The following is a 17995-nucleotide window of genomic DNA, read 5'->3' on the forward strand; positions in this document are numbered from 1 at the left end:
CACATTAAACTTAAGAAAAAAATAATTAGCATGGTGGGATTATTTACGTAATCAGACAGATAAATGTATAATATTAAACAAAGATTTTGCAATAGTAAAAACTTTTAACAAGTACAGATTAATAAATTATACGCCTTGACATGATATAAAGAATATTTTGTAAAATTTTACTAATTGTAAATAAATTTTAGCTTCAAAAACTAAATTATAAAAATATAAAAATGAAAGATTTAATTACAATTTTTAATTTACTTATTTAATTGAATTTTTTTTAAAAAGAAATCACGATGTATTAAATCTATTTATATAAAATTAGCTAGGTATACTAATTCAAATCTATTTTTGTGTGGCTTTAGTTAAGTAATATCAGAATTTTAATGCCGACACTTTATCCATAGATTATCTAAACAGAAGTAATGATGAACACGAAAGTGTTTTGTTTTCGTCAAATATGGATGAGGTGCTTCCGGTCAAAACTGAAATACACTTTTGTATTGGAATGGAACCTACGTATCCCTAAGTTTTGACCAATTGAACCCAGTGACGCGTACAAGCGTGACTTTTCTGAGCAAATTATTACATAGTCAAGTATAGCAGCAAAAAGAAAACAACAACTTGAGAGTATATCAGAATTAGAGTTATAACTAAACCATAATGTCTGCATTAAAAGTAATTACATATTAGTGGTAGAACTCCGATTGTTACCGGGAAGCAACAATACGAGCAATATTTATGCTTGTTTACCTATGTTTTTTGTCGGCAAAGGAAATGAGCTGTCACGAAAAACCACTCGATGGAGACGTATAGGGATGGCAATATATATCCAAATCCAAACCCCATTTCAAAAACACAACATCGAATCAAAATATCAGAAACACGATGTCACTCTTAAGCATCCTCGTACTGGTAGTAGTTCTATCCTTCGCCGGAGCAGCATTCTCCGAACTATGCAACCCACAAGACAAGGAAGCCTTACTCCAAATCAAGAAAGAGCTTGGAAACCCAACCACGCTCTCCTCTTGGCTTCCAACCACCGATTGCTGCAACAAAACATGGCAAGGTGTCTCATGCGACACCGACACTCAAACATACCGCGTCAACGACCTTGATCTCTCCAACCTTAACCTCCCCAAACCCTACTCTATTCCCTCCTCCATTGGAAACCTTCCCTACTTGAATTTCCTTACCATTCGCAGCAACCCCAACATCGTCGGCGCAATTCCTCCGGCCATCGCCAATCTCACCAAACTCCGTTATCTCTATATTTCCCAGACCAACATCTCCGGCCAGATACCCGATTTCTTTTCACAAATCAAAACCCTCGTCACCCTCGACTTCTCCTACAACGCCCTCACCGGTTCCCTCCCTGCCTCCCTCTCTTCGCTGCCCAATCTCGTCGGAATCACCTTCGACGGCAACCAGATCTCCGGCGCCATCCCCGACTCGTACGGCTCGTTCTCGAGTCTGTTCACGTCGATGACGCTCTCCCGCAACCGCCTCAGCGGGAAGATTCCGGCGACGCTGGCGAAGCTGAACCTGGCGTTCGTGGACTTGTCTGGGAACACGCTGGAGGGTGACGCGTCGGTGTTGTTTGGGTCGAGTAAGAACACGCAGAAGATAATTCTGGCGAAGAATTTGTTTGCTTTTGATTTGGGGAAGGTGGGGTTGTCGGGGAACTTGAACGGGTTGGATGTTCGGAACAACCTTATCTATGGGACGCTGCCTAATGGGCTCACGGCGCTTAAGTATCTGAAGACATTTAATGTGAGCTACAATGCTCTCTGCGGTGAGATTCCACAGGGTGGCAAGCTGCAAAGATTTGATGCGTCTTCCTACGCTCATAACAAGTGCTTGTGTGGCTCTCCTCTTCCCGCTTGCACTTAAGTGCTTTGCAGTTTCGCTTTCATTAATAAGGATGAATAATGTGTGTGTCTTTCAACTCACACGTGGTTTTATATGTTCCAGTTGGTCCATATCTGCGTTGTGTTTGTGTTTTAATGCCAATAACAACGCTTAATTTAAAAAAATAAGTTTAAATATGTTTTTTTTCTTCTAATTTCTGTGTTTTGATTTTTGCCTTTATAGCAAATATTTTTATTTTTTTAATGTTAATAATATTATGGTCTTTTTTTTTAATTTTGTCTTTTTTGTGTTGATGTGGTATAAGGTTTTTAATTTTGTAAGAATTAAAAAAAAAGTGTGTTCACAATATATAACATAAGTGAAGGTATAAAAAAGACATGAAACATCGAGAAATGAATTAATATATTTATCACATCAATAAAAAATAGACAATGTTAAAAAAAGTTAATGACAAGGACTAAAATGATTAAAAAACTATAAATATAAGGATTTAAAAGATTTGTCTAAAAAATATAGGGACTAAAAAAGATCGAAAAATTTAAGTATAAAGACTAAAAATGTCTATTTTAACTTTAAGGAATAAAAGGTAAAGTAAGTGAAACTATAAGGACTAAAATAATATTTTAACTTTTATTTTTATTTTCATTCTTCTAAAATCTAAAGTCTTTATTTTAAGTTCCTAACAATAATTAAGATAAATAAATAACATTTAATTTAGGGTTTATTAAAAAATCAAGAAGTCACATGATATCATAAATAGTTATAAGTATAATTTGGGATGACCACTAAATCTTCAAATAAACACATTTTTTTATCCATAAAATGGTAGGTATGGAATTTTACCCCATGACTACTTAATAGAGGGTTAATAACATGTTGAGAATTTTCAGACCAAACACTATTATTCATGAAATGATTAGCTGAAACTCAATAATGTTTAATTTGACTCAAGATTTTACTTGTCAAATTGAGAGTCAACAAAGACCAACCAAAAGGAATTCACCTCTACTGCTTGAAATATCCTTGAGTGTGTATGTTTATCAAAGTAAGATTTTAATGATCGTAGAAGATTTTGAACTCGTGTAATAGAGAATGCAAGCTCGAACCGGATCTTGAACCATTTGTGTCAACCTACAATGACAATTCTCTAATAAAGACATAAATTGTGAAAATGATCACATAATAAAAGAAACTAAAAATAATAGTTTTAAATTTTATAAAAATAAAAAAATTAAATTAAATTACAAGGACCAAATTAAATAAAAACTTGTTCATTTTATAGATATTTAAAATATCTTTAAGCCTAAAAATAATAATATATACATTATTTCTTTAAATTGAGATACTTATTTTCTAGATAAAAATACACAATTAAAAAACGTAACTTAAAATTAATCAAATTAAATGAAAGTGTGCTAGATGAATATCCAAGCAAGTCAAAGACGGGACAAAAAGGTTAGGAAATCATGAATTGGTCAATGATAGTGGTTGATAGGGACGACATTTAGGCCCCATGGGGGCAAGTAATAGTAAATCCATCCCCACCCCGTTGGATGAAAATTTGCCCCATACCTGTCCCATATTTACGCGGGTATTCATAAATTTCTTGAGTACTCGCGGGTATCCATGAATATCCATGGATATTTATAAGAAATAATGATAAATCAATTGAATAGGTACAGGTATTGACATTAAAAAAGAAATAGCAATAAATCAATTCAATATTAACCAACCTAATTTAAATGTTATTAAATAGAAATCCAAAGGTAGGAAAACAGTAACCGATTAAGTAATGGGATTTAAAATTGAATGTGCGAAAGCCAAACTCACTTTCAATCTGATTGATTAACTTGCCTTTTTGGATCTACGTGAGAAGAAGAAAGAAAACGCATGAGAAGAAGAAAACAAAAACTACACAGCATCAAGAATGAAAATAGAGCGTGAGAAGAAAAAATTAAAGAAAAAATGAACCTGAAGTTATGTAGACCACGACAAGTGAAATTGTGCGGTGCCGATACGTGAGGAATGACGCCATGAAACCTTGCGTGTTGTGAAAATCTATGGTGGAAACTTTGAAAGTGTGATGACTAATGCGTGGGTTGTGCGTTTATCGAAAGAAAATAAGATGAGAGTGTAGTTTTAAAGTTATGTGATACAAGAATAATTAGAGTATTTAAGAAATGTTATTAAACGTGTACCCGCGGGATAAAAAATTACCTGTCCCCATTATCTGCGGGTACCCAATTAGCTTACACATTTATTATTCGTAGTAGATTTTACCCACAGATACTCGTAAGTAGGGGTATTTTTTCCATCTCTAGTGGTTGGCAATGTGCTTGGCACCCTCACTGCTCCAAGCCCACTCAATGATATGAAGCTAGCATGCAATCATCCAAGGGTATAGTCGATGAAAACCCCTCAGTAATGCGACCACTTAAGCTTCATCCGTAACTTTTTACACCTCTTGACACCCTTGACAGCCTAAGCCTCATGAGTAATCTTTTACATCCCTCGTTAGCCTTGACAACCTAAGCTTTATGAGTAAATTTTTACATCCTCCAACACCTTGACAACCTAAGCCTCACGGGTAACATTTTGTATCCCTTGGTACCCTCGGCCACCTAAGCATCATGAGTAACATTTTACACCCCCCTCAGTATCTTTAGCAAGCTAAGCCTCATGAGCAACCTTTAACACCCTTTCGACAACTTAAGCCCCATTAGTAGCCTTTTATACCACTCGACACATTGGTCACCTTAACCTTATTGGCATAGTGTTAGTCGAATGTGTCGACAACTTAAGCCCCATTAGTAGCCTTTTATACCATCACTTGACACACTGTCACCTTAACCTCATTGGCATAGTGTTAGCCGAATGTGTCAAATTAATATGGCTCAATGACATTGATTACATTACGAACAAGTAAAGGTAAAAGGTTAATCCTTAATTAAGACCATATTATCTAATTGATAATTGAAGACCAAAGTCCATTGACTTTAAAGTACTATGTGTGTGACATTATTTATGACAAATAAAATCGACTTTTTATGTCGATTTTAAACCCGTCATAAATCTCAATGACATAACAAGTTTTGTCTTTTAATGTCGATTATAAAAATAACTGACATAAAATGTCTTAACTTTCTATATCGATCATAAAAATAACCGACATAAAAATTCTTATGTTTTAGGTTAATAAGTGTTTCCCCATTGCATTTTTTTTTTCTTTCATTACATCTCTTCGTATTTTTTTGTTGTGCTACTTTTTCCTTCTCATTTTCACATCTTTTCGCATTTAATTTGTCGTCATGCTATTTATTTCTTATTGCATTTCTTCATGTTTTGCCATCACGCTCTTCTCTCTCATTGCATCTCTTCACGTTTCACTGTCATACTCTTTCTCTCTCATTGCATCCCTTCATGTTTTCCTTTTTCCCTATCGTTCTTGCATCTTCTTTTATAACCACTATATTTTATGTTACAACATCACCAAGTTTATATACTTCCAACCCACTACACCATCAATATTTGAATAATAACAACAACAAAAAAACATAAAAAATAAGTAAATAAAATAAAATAATTTATCTAAATGTGCGAGAAGGAGAACGAAAAAGAAAACAAAACAAAACCAAAAACAAGAGTCCAAAACATGAATTGCATTTTCAATTTAAAATTTTAAAGTACTTTTTATGTCAAGTGTTGTTTCATTTGTCATAGAAATTTCTTTTTATGTTGAGTTTCATTACACCCATCATATTATTAGAAAGGCTAGGGTCAACTACAAAGTTAACCCTTCCCAACACATTCTATGTCGGGTGTAATGACACTAGATATAGAAAGAATTTTCTATGACGGGTGAAACAACACTTAACATAAAATGTTTTATCATATTTATAATTTTGTCACTACATTACTTTCTATGTCATGTGGATTACACTTGACATAAAATGTCATTTTTGCACTAGTGAAGCCTAATATGGCTAGTATAAATAATGGCACATATTGAGGTGATAAACATCGTCAATGAATACTTGCATTTATTACATCGAGTGGTATCTTGAGTGTTAGAGCTCCTTTTGCAGGTACGTACCTACCCCTTAGTAATTTGGAGACAAATGTTAGGAGTAAGGAGATAGGAGAATATTACAAAAGTATCCATAAAAAGGTAGAGAAAGAATGTGTTTGATAAAAAAGTAAAGTTTATAAAATGTAGAAAGTGTCTAAATATTAGTACAAAAATAGTCTACGATGTCAAGCTATTAAATCGATTGTCCTGCAACCAATTTAATTAAGGCAACGAATTTAATAGATGACAGGATGTCATTTTTGAAAATATGATCATTAATTTTTAAATTTGTTATCTATCTAATTTAATATACTACATAATAAATTGGTTAAGCATTTAACCATTTAATATGTAGTTTATTAAATTGGTCAGGTAGCAACCAATTTAATAGGTGCTTTCAAAGACCCTTTGCCAATCAAAATATTTGAGTCCCTCATAAATCAAAGATTCAAAATATTCTAACACCCTTGAGGGCCAAGTTGAAGGAAAAGATAAAAGGGCAAGTTGTAGCTCCAAAACCCTAACACCCTCCATAACATTGAAACCCTCTAAAAAGGACAAGGAACCGCAAGTGGAAGCTCTGAAGCCCTATCCCTAATGTGGCTTTTATCACCTTAGACAAGGAAGGAATGATGAGACACAAGCTTTTTGGTTGTCGCCATCAATGCTAACATGGGCCTTTGCAACCTAGACCTATATCATTGTGAATTGCATATCTAAGGCCTTACTCCAAGTCCATCAACACCGCTATGAGCTTTGATGGCGAGGCCCTCACCTGGCTCATCGTTGTTATTGCTTATGCGACGGTTGAGAAATGAATTGAAGGGTTAGCGATGAAGGTTAGTGTGGAGAAAAGACAAATACTAGAAAGAGGGATGAATAGTGTATATAAAAAATTTACACTTTTTTTTTGTAATGAAGTAGTAATGGTAGTCAGATAAAGCAAGAAGAGCAGTCAGATGGAACATTGAATATTTTTATATTAGTTCACCTCAACCACTAGACTACATCTAGTTCTTAATCCAATCAAATTGAGTTTCACTAACTTTAAACAAAGATACAAGTATTCTTTTAACAAGCTACTTTTGGCTCAACCCTAAGTATTCTTTGACTTCTCTTTTGAAGTAACTACCCAAGTATTCTTTTAACAACAAGCCTTTTCAGGCTTAACAACCAATTATTTTTTTATAGTTATACCTCTCTAAGTTCAAAACAAGTATTCTTTTACAAACAAGTCTCTCCAAGCTCAATCTTATAACAATGGTTATAAAGGTTACTCAAATGTTGTGTTCATCTCACTCAAACATTATACAACCAATTATAAAGCAATAAATTTATACAAGAAAGAATAGATTTTTAGAGAGTATTTTTATACAAATGTATATGTATCAATTACAATTAGTGTCTCTCTCTTTTTTGTACTTTGAATCTTCTTATGTAGTAGTTCGGAGAAGATGACTGTTGCAACACTTTAAGTCCAACTCATAAGTTTATTTTGTCTGTCTTCATCATCTTCCCTTATGGTGATAGATTATCGTTTGACACATTTAATACGAACATTAAATGCATTTCACCAAATAGTACCTCTTATATGATCAAAGAGGCTACTTATATCAACTTTCCATACCAAACAGAGTTTGTAGAAGCAATGCCAGCGCATAATAGTTATAATAGTGACTTTATATAATTTTTTCATGACTTCAGGGTTTTGGTTCTAGAGGAAAGCATGATTCCTTTTTTAATAGATTTGTGAGTTCCGAGACAATTTTTTGATTTGATCTATTAATAAGGAATGAAATATTCAAAGCAAACTCTGTCATTAGTCTCAATAAATGATAAATATTTAATGTATATGAAACTAAATTGTATGATTCATCTGATTAATAATTGCCTTATAAACGATCTTCATTTTACACTTCATCTGATAAAACTTTCAAAGATATGTTTCAAAGACGTTTTTGTAGACACTTCTTCTATATAAAAACGCTATGTTTGTTAGTATTAAAACTCTGAATTTAGGAGATTATCTTTTGACTTAACAGTTAGAGCAAACCAAATTCTACATTTTGCAACATGGATGGGTCTAAGTCTAAGTTTGGCATTCTAGGCTCAAGAAGTTCCAAGTTCTTCCTAATTTTAATTTTTGAGTTGTGTGCACGGGGAGTGGTACTACATGCAGAAGTAGTAGAAAAAGGAGTATGTTAACAAGGTTATTAAATTGGTTGTTTGTATGTGATTTTTAAAATTGGTTCGCAACTGATTTTAAAAGTTATATAACCAATTTTGTAGATCTAAAACAAGCGATTTTGTAAACCTTTTTTCTACTAGTGAAAAAAGAGAAAAAAAATTGAATACTAAATTAAGTATAAAAATCAAAATACTTTAAAATATTAAGGTATTTAAAAAAGAAGTTTATCTAAATCTACTCTACTCAATAACTCACTTTTTACATTAAATTTCAAAAATTAAACTGTTAAATTAAAATTCTTAATGCATATATTAAGTTTGTAAATTTTTGAAAAATTTGAAAACTATTTGATATTTTGTTTTATTAATTCAAATTAACGAATAATTATAAAAATATTTTATACATTGATTTGAATTAATCATACGAAGTATGAATTTTTAAATAGAGTAAATTTAGGTAGACTTACTCTCAAAGTAGATTCCTCACATATATATATATATATTGTTGCGGGTTGCATCAATTGTCTTGTGGCGGAGGCTAGGTGGGCCAAGTCACTGTCGAATCATGGCGCTTGGGCTGCTGTGCTCTTAAGTAAAAAAAGTTGCGCCCTGACTATAAGCTATAGCTTTTGGCCTAGTGGTAAGCGCTCGATCCAACAATTGGTATCAGAGCCAAGGTCATGAGTTCGATACCCAACGGGGCAATTGCTGAGGGGGAGATTGTTGCGGGTTGCATCAATTGTCTCGTGGCGGAGGCTAGGTAGGCCAAGTCACTGTCGAATCATGGCGCTATAGCTTTTGGCCTAGTGGTAAGCGCTCGATCCAACATATATAATATGTTATTATTTTTACTTTTGTATTACTATTTGCATAAATGTATTAAATCTTAAGTTAATTATAAAATTAAAAATACTTCAAAAATAAATTTATGAAAAAACATAGTTCGATATATTATAGTGTAAGAAATGAGAACTTGATTTTGAATAGAACTTAGTATTTACATATATATATATATATATATATATATATATATATTTGTTTTTTTTTGTTAAAATATTATTATTTAATAATTCAAAATTAATAATTAGAATATTTAATAAAATATATTAGAAACTTTTGGACTTTATTTTATATTATTTTACATTTTTTAATGAGACGTATTTCAAATAGAACCTAATTTTTAAGTAAACAAATAAATTAATATTTGTTGAGTTTCGCTAACCAGTATCTTGAGGACGTTAGTTAATGCATTAAAAGTGACAATGAATAACTTTTTTTTTTCACATTTATTTGAGTAATTTACACTCTACTACCGTAAGGTTTGCTATGTGACACAAAACCCATTACCTTAAGATTTGTTATCTGAAACAAAACTCCAAACTTACTTTGATATTATACCTCATCTTATTTGAAGTTGCTAATTAAACATTCAAGAAAGTTTTATTAAACACCTAAAATCTCTATATCAAAAGACTAATTTAATTTCATGCAGCTTTATTCGTTGTATTATGATTGTTGAATTTGGTGAGGAATTTACTTTCAAATCACTTGAACTTTTCATAACACTCAAAATAGTGTCACTAAGCTTGTACCATTTTGTGGTGTCATTAATGAAAAATTTATTTGTTTTTTATTTTTTTCCTTTCAAAAGAAAAAAGATTTTTTTTAAAATGAAAAAGAGAGAAAAGTTAAAATATGTTCTCCTAGAATATACTAAACTGTATTATATATTCTCATAAATTATAATGAAATAACATATTCTCTTACTAGATAGATCAACTTCTCTTTCTTTGCCTTTTTCTATTAGTATTTAGACTTTTTACTTTATATTGGTACTATAATATTTTAGTGGTTTGTATATGATATTCTCTTCATTAATTCCTATTTATAAGATTCAACTTAAAATAATTATTTGTTTTTTTATATAAGTCGACCTAATTCATATTATTTTATATATTAATTATTTTTAAATTAAAATATTTCTAATAAGTATGTTCTCTTAATTTAATAAAATACATTAATGATAATCTCTTTAAAGAACATCTATTCTAATTAGTTAGAAAAAAGATAATATTTATAAGGAGAAATAAATAATATAGGACATGCACAATTAGAAGATATATGCGTATAATTGATTAAGAAAAGGAAATAGTATAATGATAATTTTGGAAAGAATATATATAAATAAATAAAAAATTAAATTAACTATTTTCTTAATTTTGATAAATTAAGTAATTGAGTTATATATATAGGAACAGAGGTATGATAATATGACTTTAAAATCTAAATTCATTAGTATATTTACTAAAACATTTGAGAGGATAAAAAATTCATTTCAAATGACTAATTTTAATTACATTTCAACTTTCTATCCTCCTCCTCCTTTTATTTACATGTACTAACCATTGTAATTTATGTCAATCTTCATATTATGTGAAGCAGTGAAAAATGTTTATTACTAAAGCATATAATATAGTTTGTTTTAAGAAGACGCCACGGAACATATCAGTCTATTAATTACATACTTTAGATATATAGGAAAAAAAATTACCAAAAATTCATAACATGCGGCAAGAAAAAAATCAATAATATAAATGCTAATGATAGTAATGCTATTGAGCTAATATAAGTTTTTAACATACTAATATATATATATATATATATATATATATATATATATATATATATATATATATATATATTAATAAGGTAAAAAATATATAGAATAAATAGGGTGAATGTAAAATACATTTGTGATCATTAACCAATTTGTTAACTTTGATTTATTAAAATATATATTCTTTTAGTATCTGTTTAAAGTTATCTGTTATTGAATTGACTCAAGTATTATATTTTAATAAATGTAAAGTTTAGTGTCATTTAAATAAATTTTAAGGTGATGAGTTATAATTTACTCCATTTATTTTCTTTGATCAAATAATATTATTAGTTTTAGCTTCAATAAGTGTTGATGTAATAAGAAAAAGAGATACACAATGTATTGATAAAATGTTTTAAAAAATAATATATTAATTTTAGTTTATTTTATAAGAAACAAATGATAGAATACTTTTTACTATTAGTCATTTATTATAAAAAGAACAAGAGGAAGAATACTATCTAAATATCATTACTCCTTAACCAATATCATCTACCCTAATGTAAGTCTAGAGCATAGGGCTAAGGACGAGTAAAAATATTGAATCGTACTAAATTGGTGATGAATTAAACTGAACTACAAAATTCAATTATTTTCATAAAAAAATGAAACTAAACTATTTAAGAATCGAATTGAATAGAACTATAAAATCTAAAATATTTTTATAAAAAAGTAAAAATTAGAGCGGTAAAAAATTTTCCAACTGAATGAGCTAGCTTGATGGCTCAACGTGCCAACCTCTAAAAAAAAAAGTGGTTCAAAAGAGAATTAGGTCAAAGAAATTCAATCAAAAGCATCTAAAACAATTCGGTTCATAATATCAAACAATTTAGTTCGGTTCAAATTTTTAGTTCGATTTAGTGAAGAAAAAAAATAGTTTAATTTAGTTTGCATGAACTCTAAATTAGTTCAGTTTAGGTAGACTTTTTTTTTTAATTTATAATTTATAAATTCAATTTATCTTTTTTTTTTATCATACATATCCCTTTATAGAAAGAAATTATTAGCTAGATATATAGTATAAGGTGATTAAGTATTCATAGTCTTAATTTTATATATATATATATATATATATATATATATATATATATATATATATATATATTTAAATTTTTTAATTTATAAAAAAAAATTAATAACACTCCATAACATATCAATGTATGATGAACTAATTAGACAACATATTAATCTTGGACTATAGATAATTTAATAGATAATTTTTCTTTATATATGGACACCTCAGCCGGAACAAGTATTAAATTGAAGCATGAAAAATTAGTTTAATAACTAATCACCAACTATAGGACATCAAATTCCACGTATCATTAAAGATGTTAAATTGACAGGAGGACGCGAAAGATATCCTATACTCCTATATGATAATAAAGTACATAAACGAAAGTAACTCAGCACGTACGTTGAATTTATTTATATATTTAAGATGCTTGTTGATCAAGACGTCGAAGACTTTCTTCTTCATTAGTCTAATCGGTGATAATTAATCAGCGACTGGCGGCGGCTTTTTTGGAACCGATCAATTCCTTAATTCTTAGAGACTGCGTTGTCCTTTACATTGCATTCAATACTATCATGACTGCGCTACCTTAATTTATTGCAGCAATGTGCTTCCATTCCAAGAATTGATGACGGTAGTAATAAATTGCACTCTCATGAAAGGGACGCACTAACGTAGTTGAGTATAGCAGAAGGGATAGTCATTAGTCTCGCACAACGTTGGGAACTAAGATGAAAGTTCGACACAAAGAGACGTGGCGCGCGCGATGCCAATTCCCATGCAATATATATAAAACCGAATTCCCACCCAAAAGAACGAACCCCAGCGACGATGTCACGCTTAAGCATCATTATCGTAGTCATAGTTGCAGCCCTATCACTCACTCCAGCACTCTCTGATGAACTATGCAACCCGCGAGACAAGAAAGCGTTACTCCAATTCAAGAAAGACCTCGGCAACCCAACAACGCTCTCCTCGTGGCTCCCGAATACGGATTGCTGCAACCCCGAATGGGACGGTGTCTTATGCGACACAGACAACAAAACATACCGCGTCAACCAACTCTACCTCACTAACCTTAACCTCTCCAAACCATACCCTATTCCCTCCTCCGTTTCGCGCCTTCCCTACTTGAATCTACTCTACCTCACCACCACCCCCAACCTCCTCGGCCAAATCCCCTCCTCCATCGTTAATCTCACCAAACTCCACTATCTCTACATCACCCGCACCTCTCTCTCCGGCCAGATACCCCAATTCTTGTCGCACATGAAAACCATCGTCACCTTCGACTTATCCTACAACAACCTCTCCGGCACACTCCCTCCCTCCCTCTCCTCTCTCCCCAACCTCCAAGGACTCGCCTTCGACGGCAACCGGATCACCGGCCCAATCCCCGACTCCTACGGCTCCTTCTCCCACAAGTTCACGTCGCTGACGCTCTCCCGCAACCGCCTCACCGGCGAGATTCCGGCGACGCTGGCCGATCTGAACCTCACGTTCGTGGACTTGTCTCTGAACAAGCTCGAGGGTGACGCGTCGGTGTTGTTTGGGTCGGATAAGAACACGCAGGAGATAAATCTGGCGAAGAACTTGCTGGAATTTGATTTCGGGAACGTGAAGTTGTCGAAGGACTTGGAGAGCTTGGATATTAGGAACAACCGTGTGTATGGGACGCTGCCTAAGGGGCTCACGGCGCTTAAGTATCTGAGTAGGTTTAACGTGAGCTACAATAATCTGTGTGGTGAGATTCCACAGGGTGGCAACTTGCAAAGATTTGGCGCCTCTTCCTACGCTCATAACAAGTGCTTGTGTGGCTCTCCTCTTCCTTCCTGCACTTGATTACTTTACAGTTACACTCTGTGGGTAATATATATGGATATATATATATATATATATGCATGGTGATCTAATGTGTTTGTCTTTTAACTCACTAGAGGTTCTACTTTTATGTTCATTTAATCTTGTGTTAAAATGTCCATAATATAATACCTTTTCTAATTGGACGCATGTAGTGTTTATGGGAATGGATCATTCCCCTCAATAATACAACTATTATCACTTGGTGAGATTTTATGTCTTCAAGTTTTTTTTTTAAGCTCTATTATTGTTTCCTTCAAGAGAGATGTTTTAACGAGCATTCAAAAAAGTAAAAAGTATAACCTAATTTTAACTTTTAATTGCTAGGCACTCCAATGACATTCACAATAGAATAAAATAAAGCTAATTCAATATTAAAATATTAATTTATGCTTGCAATTAAGAAAGAGAAAAATAAAGATAAAAATAAATGTCCAAAAGTTCTTTTTGTTAATTTGTGGCTGTGTAGATATCTTTTCCACCTAATTATATATATATATGCTCTGCATACTTCCTTTAATACTCACTTTGTGTGACCTAATTTTACACCTTTTATTATTAAGAATCCGCAATAAATCGTTATTCACAGAGTATTACGTGCAAATTAAAATTCACATGAAAATTTGCGGAAAATGTATTTTTTGCAAATTTTTAATAAAAATTCGTAAAAAAATATGTACGTAGTGAAGGATTTTCTAGTAGAGTATATATTATAATAGTTTTTTAAAAAAATGGAGAAAAATAATGGAGATTGAAGAGAAATAGAACGTCAAATAAGTTGACTTAAGTTATGGTGGAAGCGCGCAAACCGTGGAATAAGCTTTAACAGCTACTCTGCAAGAAAGAATAAATAAGCATATAATATTTGAACGCACAATTCAATTTAAAATTTAAATTAATTAAAAATATTGCACTTAAGTTGACATACCTTGAATTTAGCTTCCATAACAGAAAAGTAGATAATTCTGAATGTTTTAACACAAAAAATATGAAATAAGCAACAATAAGAGGAAAACTAAAGAAAAAGAATGGAGAAAATAGAGACACAAACATAAGAAGTGAACTTGAGTGTTGTACTTAAAATCCACCAAAGACAAACATATCCTATCATAGCAATAACAATGAACATGAGTCTAAATATCAAATCTAAATGACTAATTAATAATTATTGATGTATTAAAAAATTTTAATTGTTTGAGTGAATCACATATAAAATTTATTTAATTAATAATTATCGATACGAGTTAGAAATATTTTTAAATTTTTTTATTAAAAATAAAAAGTATTTTTTGGTTAAAACAATTCTAAAAAAAATACTTTATATATATACAACATACTTTTAATAAATAAATAAATAAAGTTAGGAACCAATGCAACATACATTGCATAAATTAATTGCAAAACAAATATATTTACTACTTAGAATGTAGAAGAAAGAAACTTCGGATGGATTGCAAGCTCAATATCAACTCTAATTCTTTCTATGTAAGATTTATATTGGATTATATTGTATATCTTAATACAAATGACTACAATAGTAATAATAATGATATTAATAATAATAATAATTATTGGTATGTAATGTTAACAAAGGATAATATTGTAATAATATATATAATAACAATTATGGCATAATAATAATAACCTTAATGATTAGTGATGATAATGTTAAAGTAATATGGGATATGCTATACGGGTTATGCTCTCATGCATAATTCTTGAGATTATTTCCTCAATTAGAATATTTAATTTGGCGTATATTTTGTCCGTTTTAATTCTCCTTTATTGTAGAATAATACCAAATCATATCAAGGATATGAGAGAGATAATTTAGCCTGTATACTTGTATATAATTACCTATTGATCAATAGAATGGGAGACGATTCTTTTCTATAACTTTATTATAAAGTGACAATAATGATATGCTAACTCAATCTTATATCGATGGTGATAATGAAGGAGAAAAAACAAGGTAAAAAGATATAATTATAAAATAAATATAAATATAATTATTTTAATATTTTATGCTGTGGAAAATTTGTCTCATATAGTTAATTGAATAATAAAAGATTAGGTTTTTTATTTGTGTTATCTCATAATTTATTTAAAATAAAAAATAATAATTATATTGGTTGTGTTCACTAACGTGTTGCTGTACTCCATTTTCGTATTCCTCCTATATATGTAGAATCCCCGTCTAGTTTTTCACACTCACAAATAACATGGAACCAAGAAAGATCCTGACCCTCATAGTCACACTCGTAGCCCTATCCTTCACTCCAGCAGCACTCTCGGAACTATGCAACCCACAAGACAAACAAGCCCTCCTCCGAATCAAGAAAGAGCTTGGCAACCCAACCACCCTCTCCTCTTGCCACCCAACCACTCATTGCTGCAACATATGGCAAGGTGTCTCATGCGACACAGACACCAAAACATACCGCGTCACCGACCTCGACCTCTCCAACCTTAACCTCCCCAAACCCTACCCTATTCCCTTCTCCATCGCCAACCTTCCCTACTTTAACTTACTTTCCATAACACCACCCCCAACCTCGTTGGCCCAATCCCCCCCTCCCTCGCCAAACTCGCCTACCTCCATTTTTTCTACATCACCCACACCAACGTCTCCGGCCAGATACCCCATTTCTTGTCCCGAATCAAAACCCTCGTCACCATCCAATTCTCCTACAACCAACTCTCCGGCACCCTCCCTGCTTCCCTCTCTTTGCTCCCCAACCTCCTCCTAATCTCCTTCGCCGGCAACCGCATCTCCGGCGCCATCCCCGACTCCTACGCCTCCTTGTCGAGCAAGGTCGCGGCGATGGTGCTCTCCCGCAACCGTCTCACCGGGAGGATTCCGCCGAAGCTTGACATCGTGTTCCTGGACTTGTCTCATAATATGCTGGAGGGTGACGCGTCGGTGCTGTTTGGGGCGAATAAGAAAAAACACGCAGGAAATAAATCTGGCGAAGAATATGCTTGCTTTTGATTTTGGAAAAGCAGTGTCGCCGGAGAACTTGTAGGGGTTGGATCTTAGGAACAACCGTATCTATGGGACCCTGCCTAAGGGACTTACGGCGCTTAAGCATCTTAAGATGTTTAATGTTAGCTACACTAATCTGTGTAGTCAGATTCCACGTGGTCGCAACTTGCAAAGATTTGATGCGTCTTCCTTCGCTCATAACAAATGCTTGTGTGCCTCTCCTCTTCCCGCATGCACATGATCACTCACCTTACACTACTTTGGACGAACAAAATAGGTATTATACATGGATGCATGGATAATGTGCTTCTCCTTCCAGTTCCACTCACGTGCTTTTATGTCCTTATTAATCCACGTTTAACCTATGTTTTCATATTATAATAATAGTACCTATTCTAGTGTGGCGCAATCGCGTCTGTCGTTTAGTGGATTGATTTCAATTGCAGATGATCTCAGCCATTAAAAAACTACTACTATTAAACATTGATAATTTTTTATAGCCTATTAGTAATTTACTGGATGGCCTGTAGTTGAAATTTTAACCGCAGAGGACCCTTTTTCATAATTTAGAAAGATTTATTATTTTTATTATATTTTTATTTTAATATCTAAATCTATTTTTTTTTTAATGAATATAGTTCATGTACAGATCTTTCATTCTCATCTAAGTGCAAGCTATTAACTTCTAGACGTATCCCGTGATGAGTACAGACAAAAACGTAAATGAGTAAGCAACATATAACGGTGTATTTAGATCGAAGTTGAATGAAGGTAAACGAGTTAAACTTCGTTTTTTTGCTTTAGAATGTGGGAAATGCTGTCTGGGTTGTTTCAAACTTATTCCCATACATATACACCAAGTATCCAATCGGAAAAAAGACACTGTGCTTGATGTTTCCCAAGAAACTCACGCTATATTGCTAAACTACTTGGCTTTAGATTGTAATTTAGAGATCGATAAATGAGAAGTACAGATAACTACAGATTTAATATATATGTTGATATATGAATTTTTTTTACAAATTTTTAATGAAGTCTTTAAATTAAAAAAATTATAATTAAATCCTTAATCTTTTTATTTTTATAATTTAGTCCACAAAGTTATAGACTGATACATGTAGTTTTACAAAATATTATCTATATCATCATAGTTGAAAAGTCACATTACACAATTGTTATATGCCATCATTCATGTGTAATTTTTGTTTAATCCCTACATGCGAAGTTGCGAACATACGCGACAAGTCCCTAATTATATTATTGTATGGCAATTTGCTTCTAGTTACTCATTCAAATACCATGTAACATCCAATAAATCTCCTTCCAGAGTTTCTCATTGTCGTAGAACTTAAACGA

At 32.2% G+C, this 17995-nt stretch overlaps 2 protein-coding genes and 1 pseudogene across 2 annotated transcripts; all 3 read left to right on the top strand.

Annotated features, from left to right (window-relative positions):
• The first annotated feature begins 678 nt into the window (after positions 1–678).
• On the top strand, positions 679–2136 carry LOC109814503 (polygalacturonase inhibitor 2). The gene has a single exon (XM_020378955.3). The coding sequence runs from the start codon at positions 880–882 to the stop codon at positions 1882–1884; it is 1005 nt and encodes a 334-aa protein (XP_020234544.1). The 5' UTR covers positions 679–879; the 3' UTR covers positions 1885–2136.
• Positions 2137–12527: 10391 nt separating this feature from the next.
• LOC109814513 (polygalacturonase inhibitor 2) lies at positions 12528–13864 on the top strand. Its single transcript, XM_020378965.3, has one exon. It carries the CDS (start codon positions 12625–12627, stop codon positions 13633–13635), a length of 1011 nt encoding a protein of 336 aa, XP_020234554.1. The 5' UTR covers positions 12528–12624; the 3' UTR covers positions 13636–13864.
• A 1533-nt stretch (positions 13865–15397) lies between these two features.
• LOC109814497 (polygalacturonase inhibitor 2-like) lies at positions 15398–17508 on the top strand (annotated as a pseudogene).
• Positions 17509–17995: the final 487 nt, after the last annotated feature.

The sequence above is a fragment of the Cajanus cajan genome, chromosome 2, assembly GCF_000230855.2.
Source record: "Cajanus cajan strain Asha chromosome 2, NIPB_CcT2T_4, whole genome shotgun sequence".
NCBI classification, from domain to species: Eukaryota; Viridiplantae; Streptophyta; class Magnoliopsida; order Fabales; family Fabaceae; genus Cajanus; species Cajanus cajan.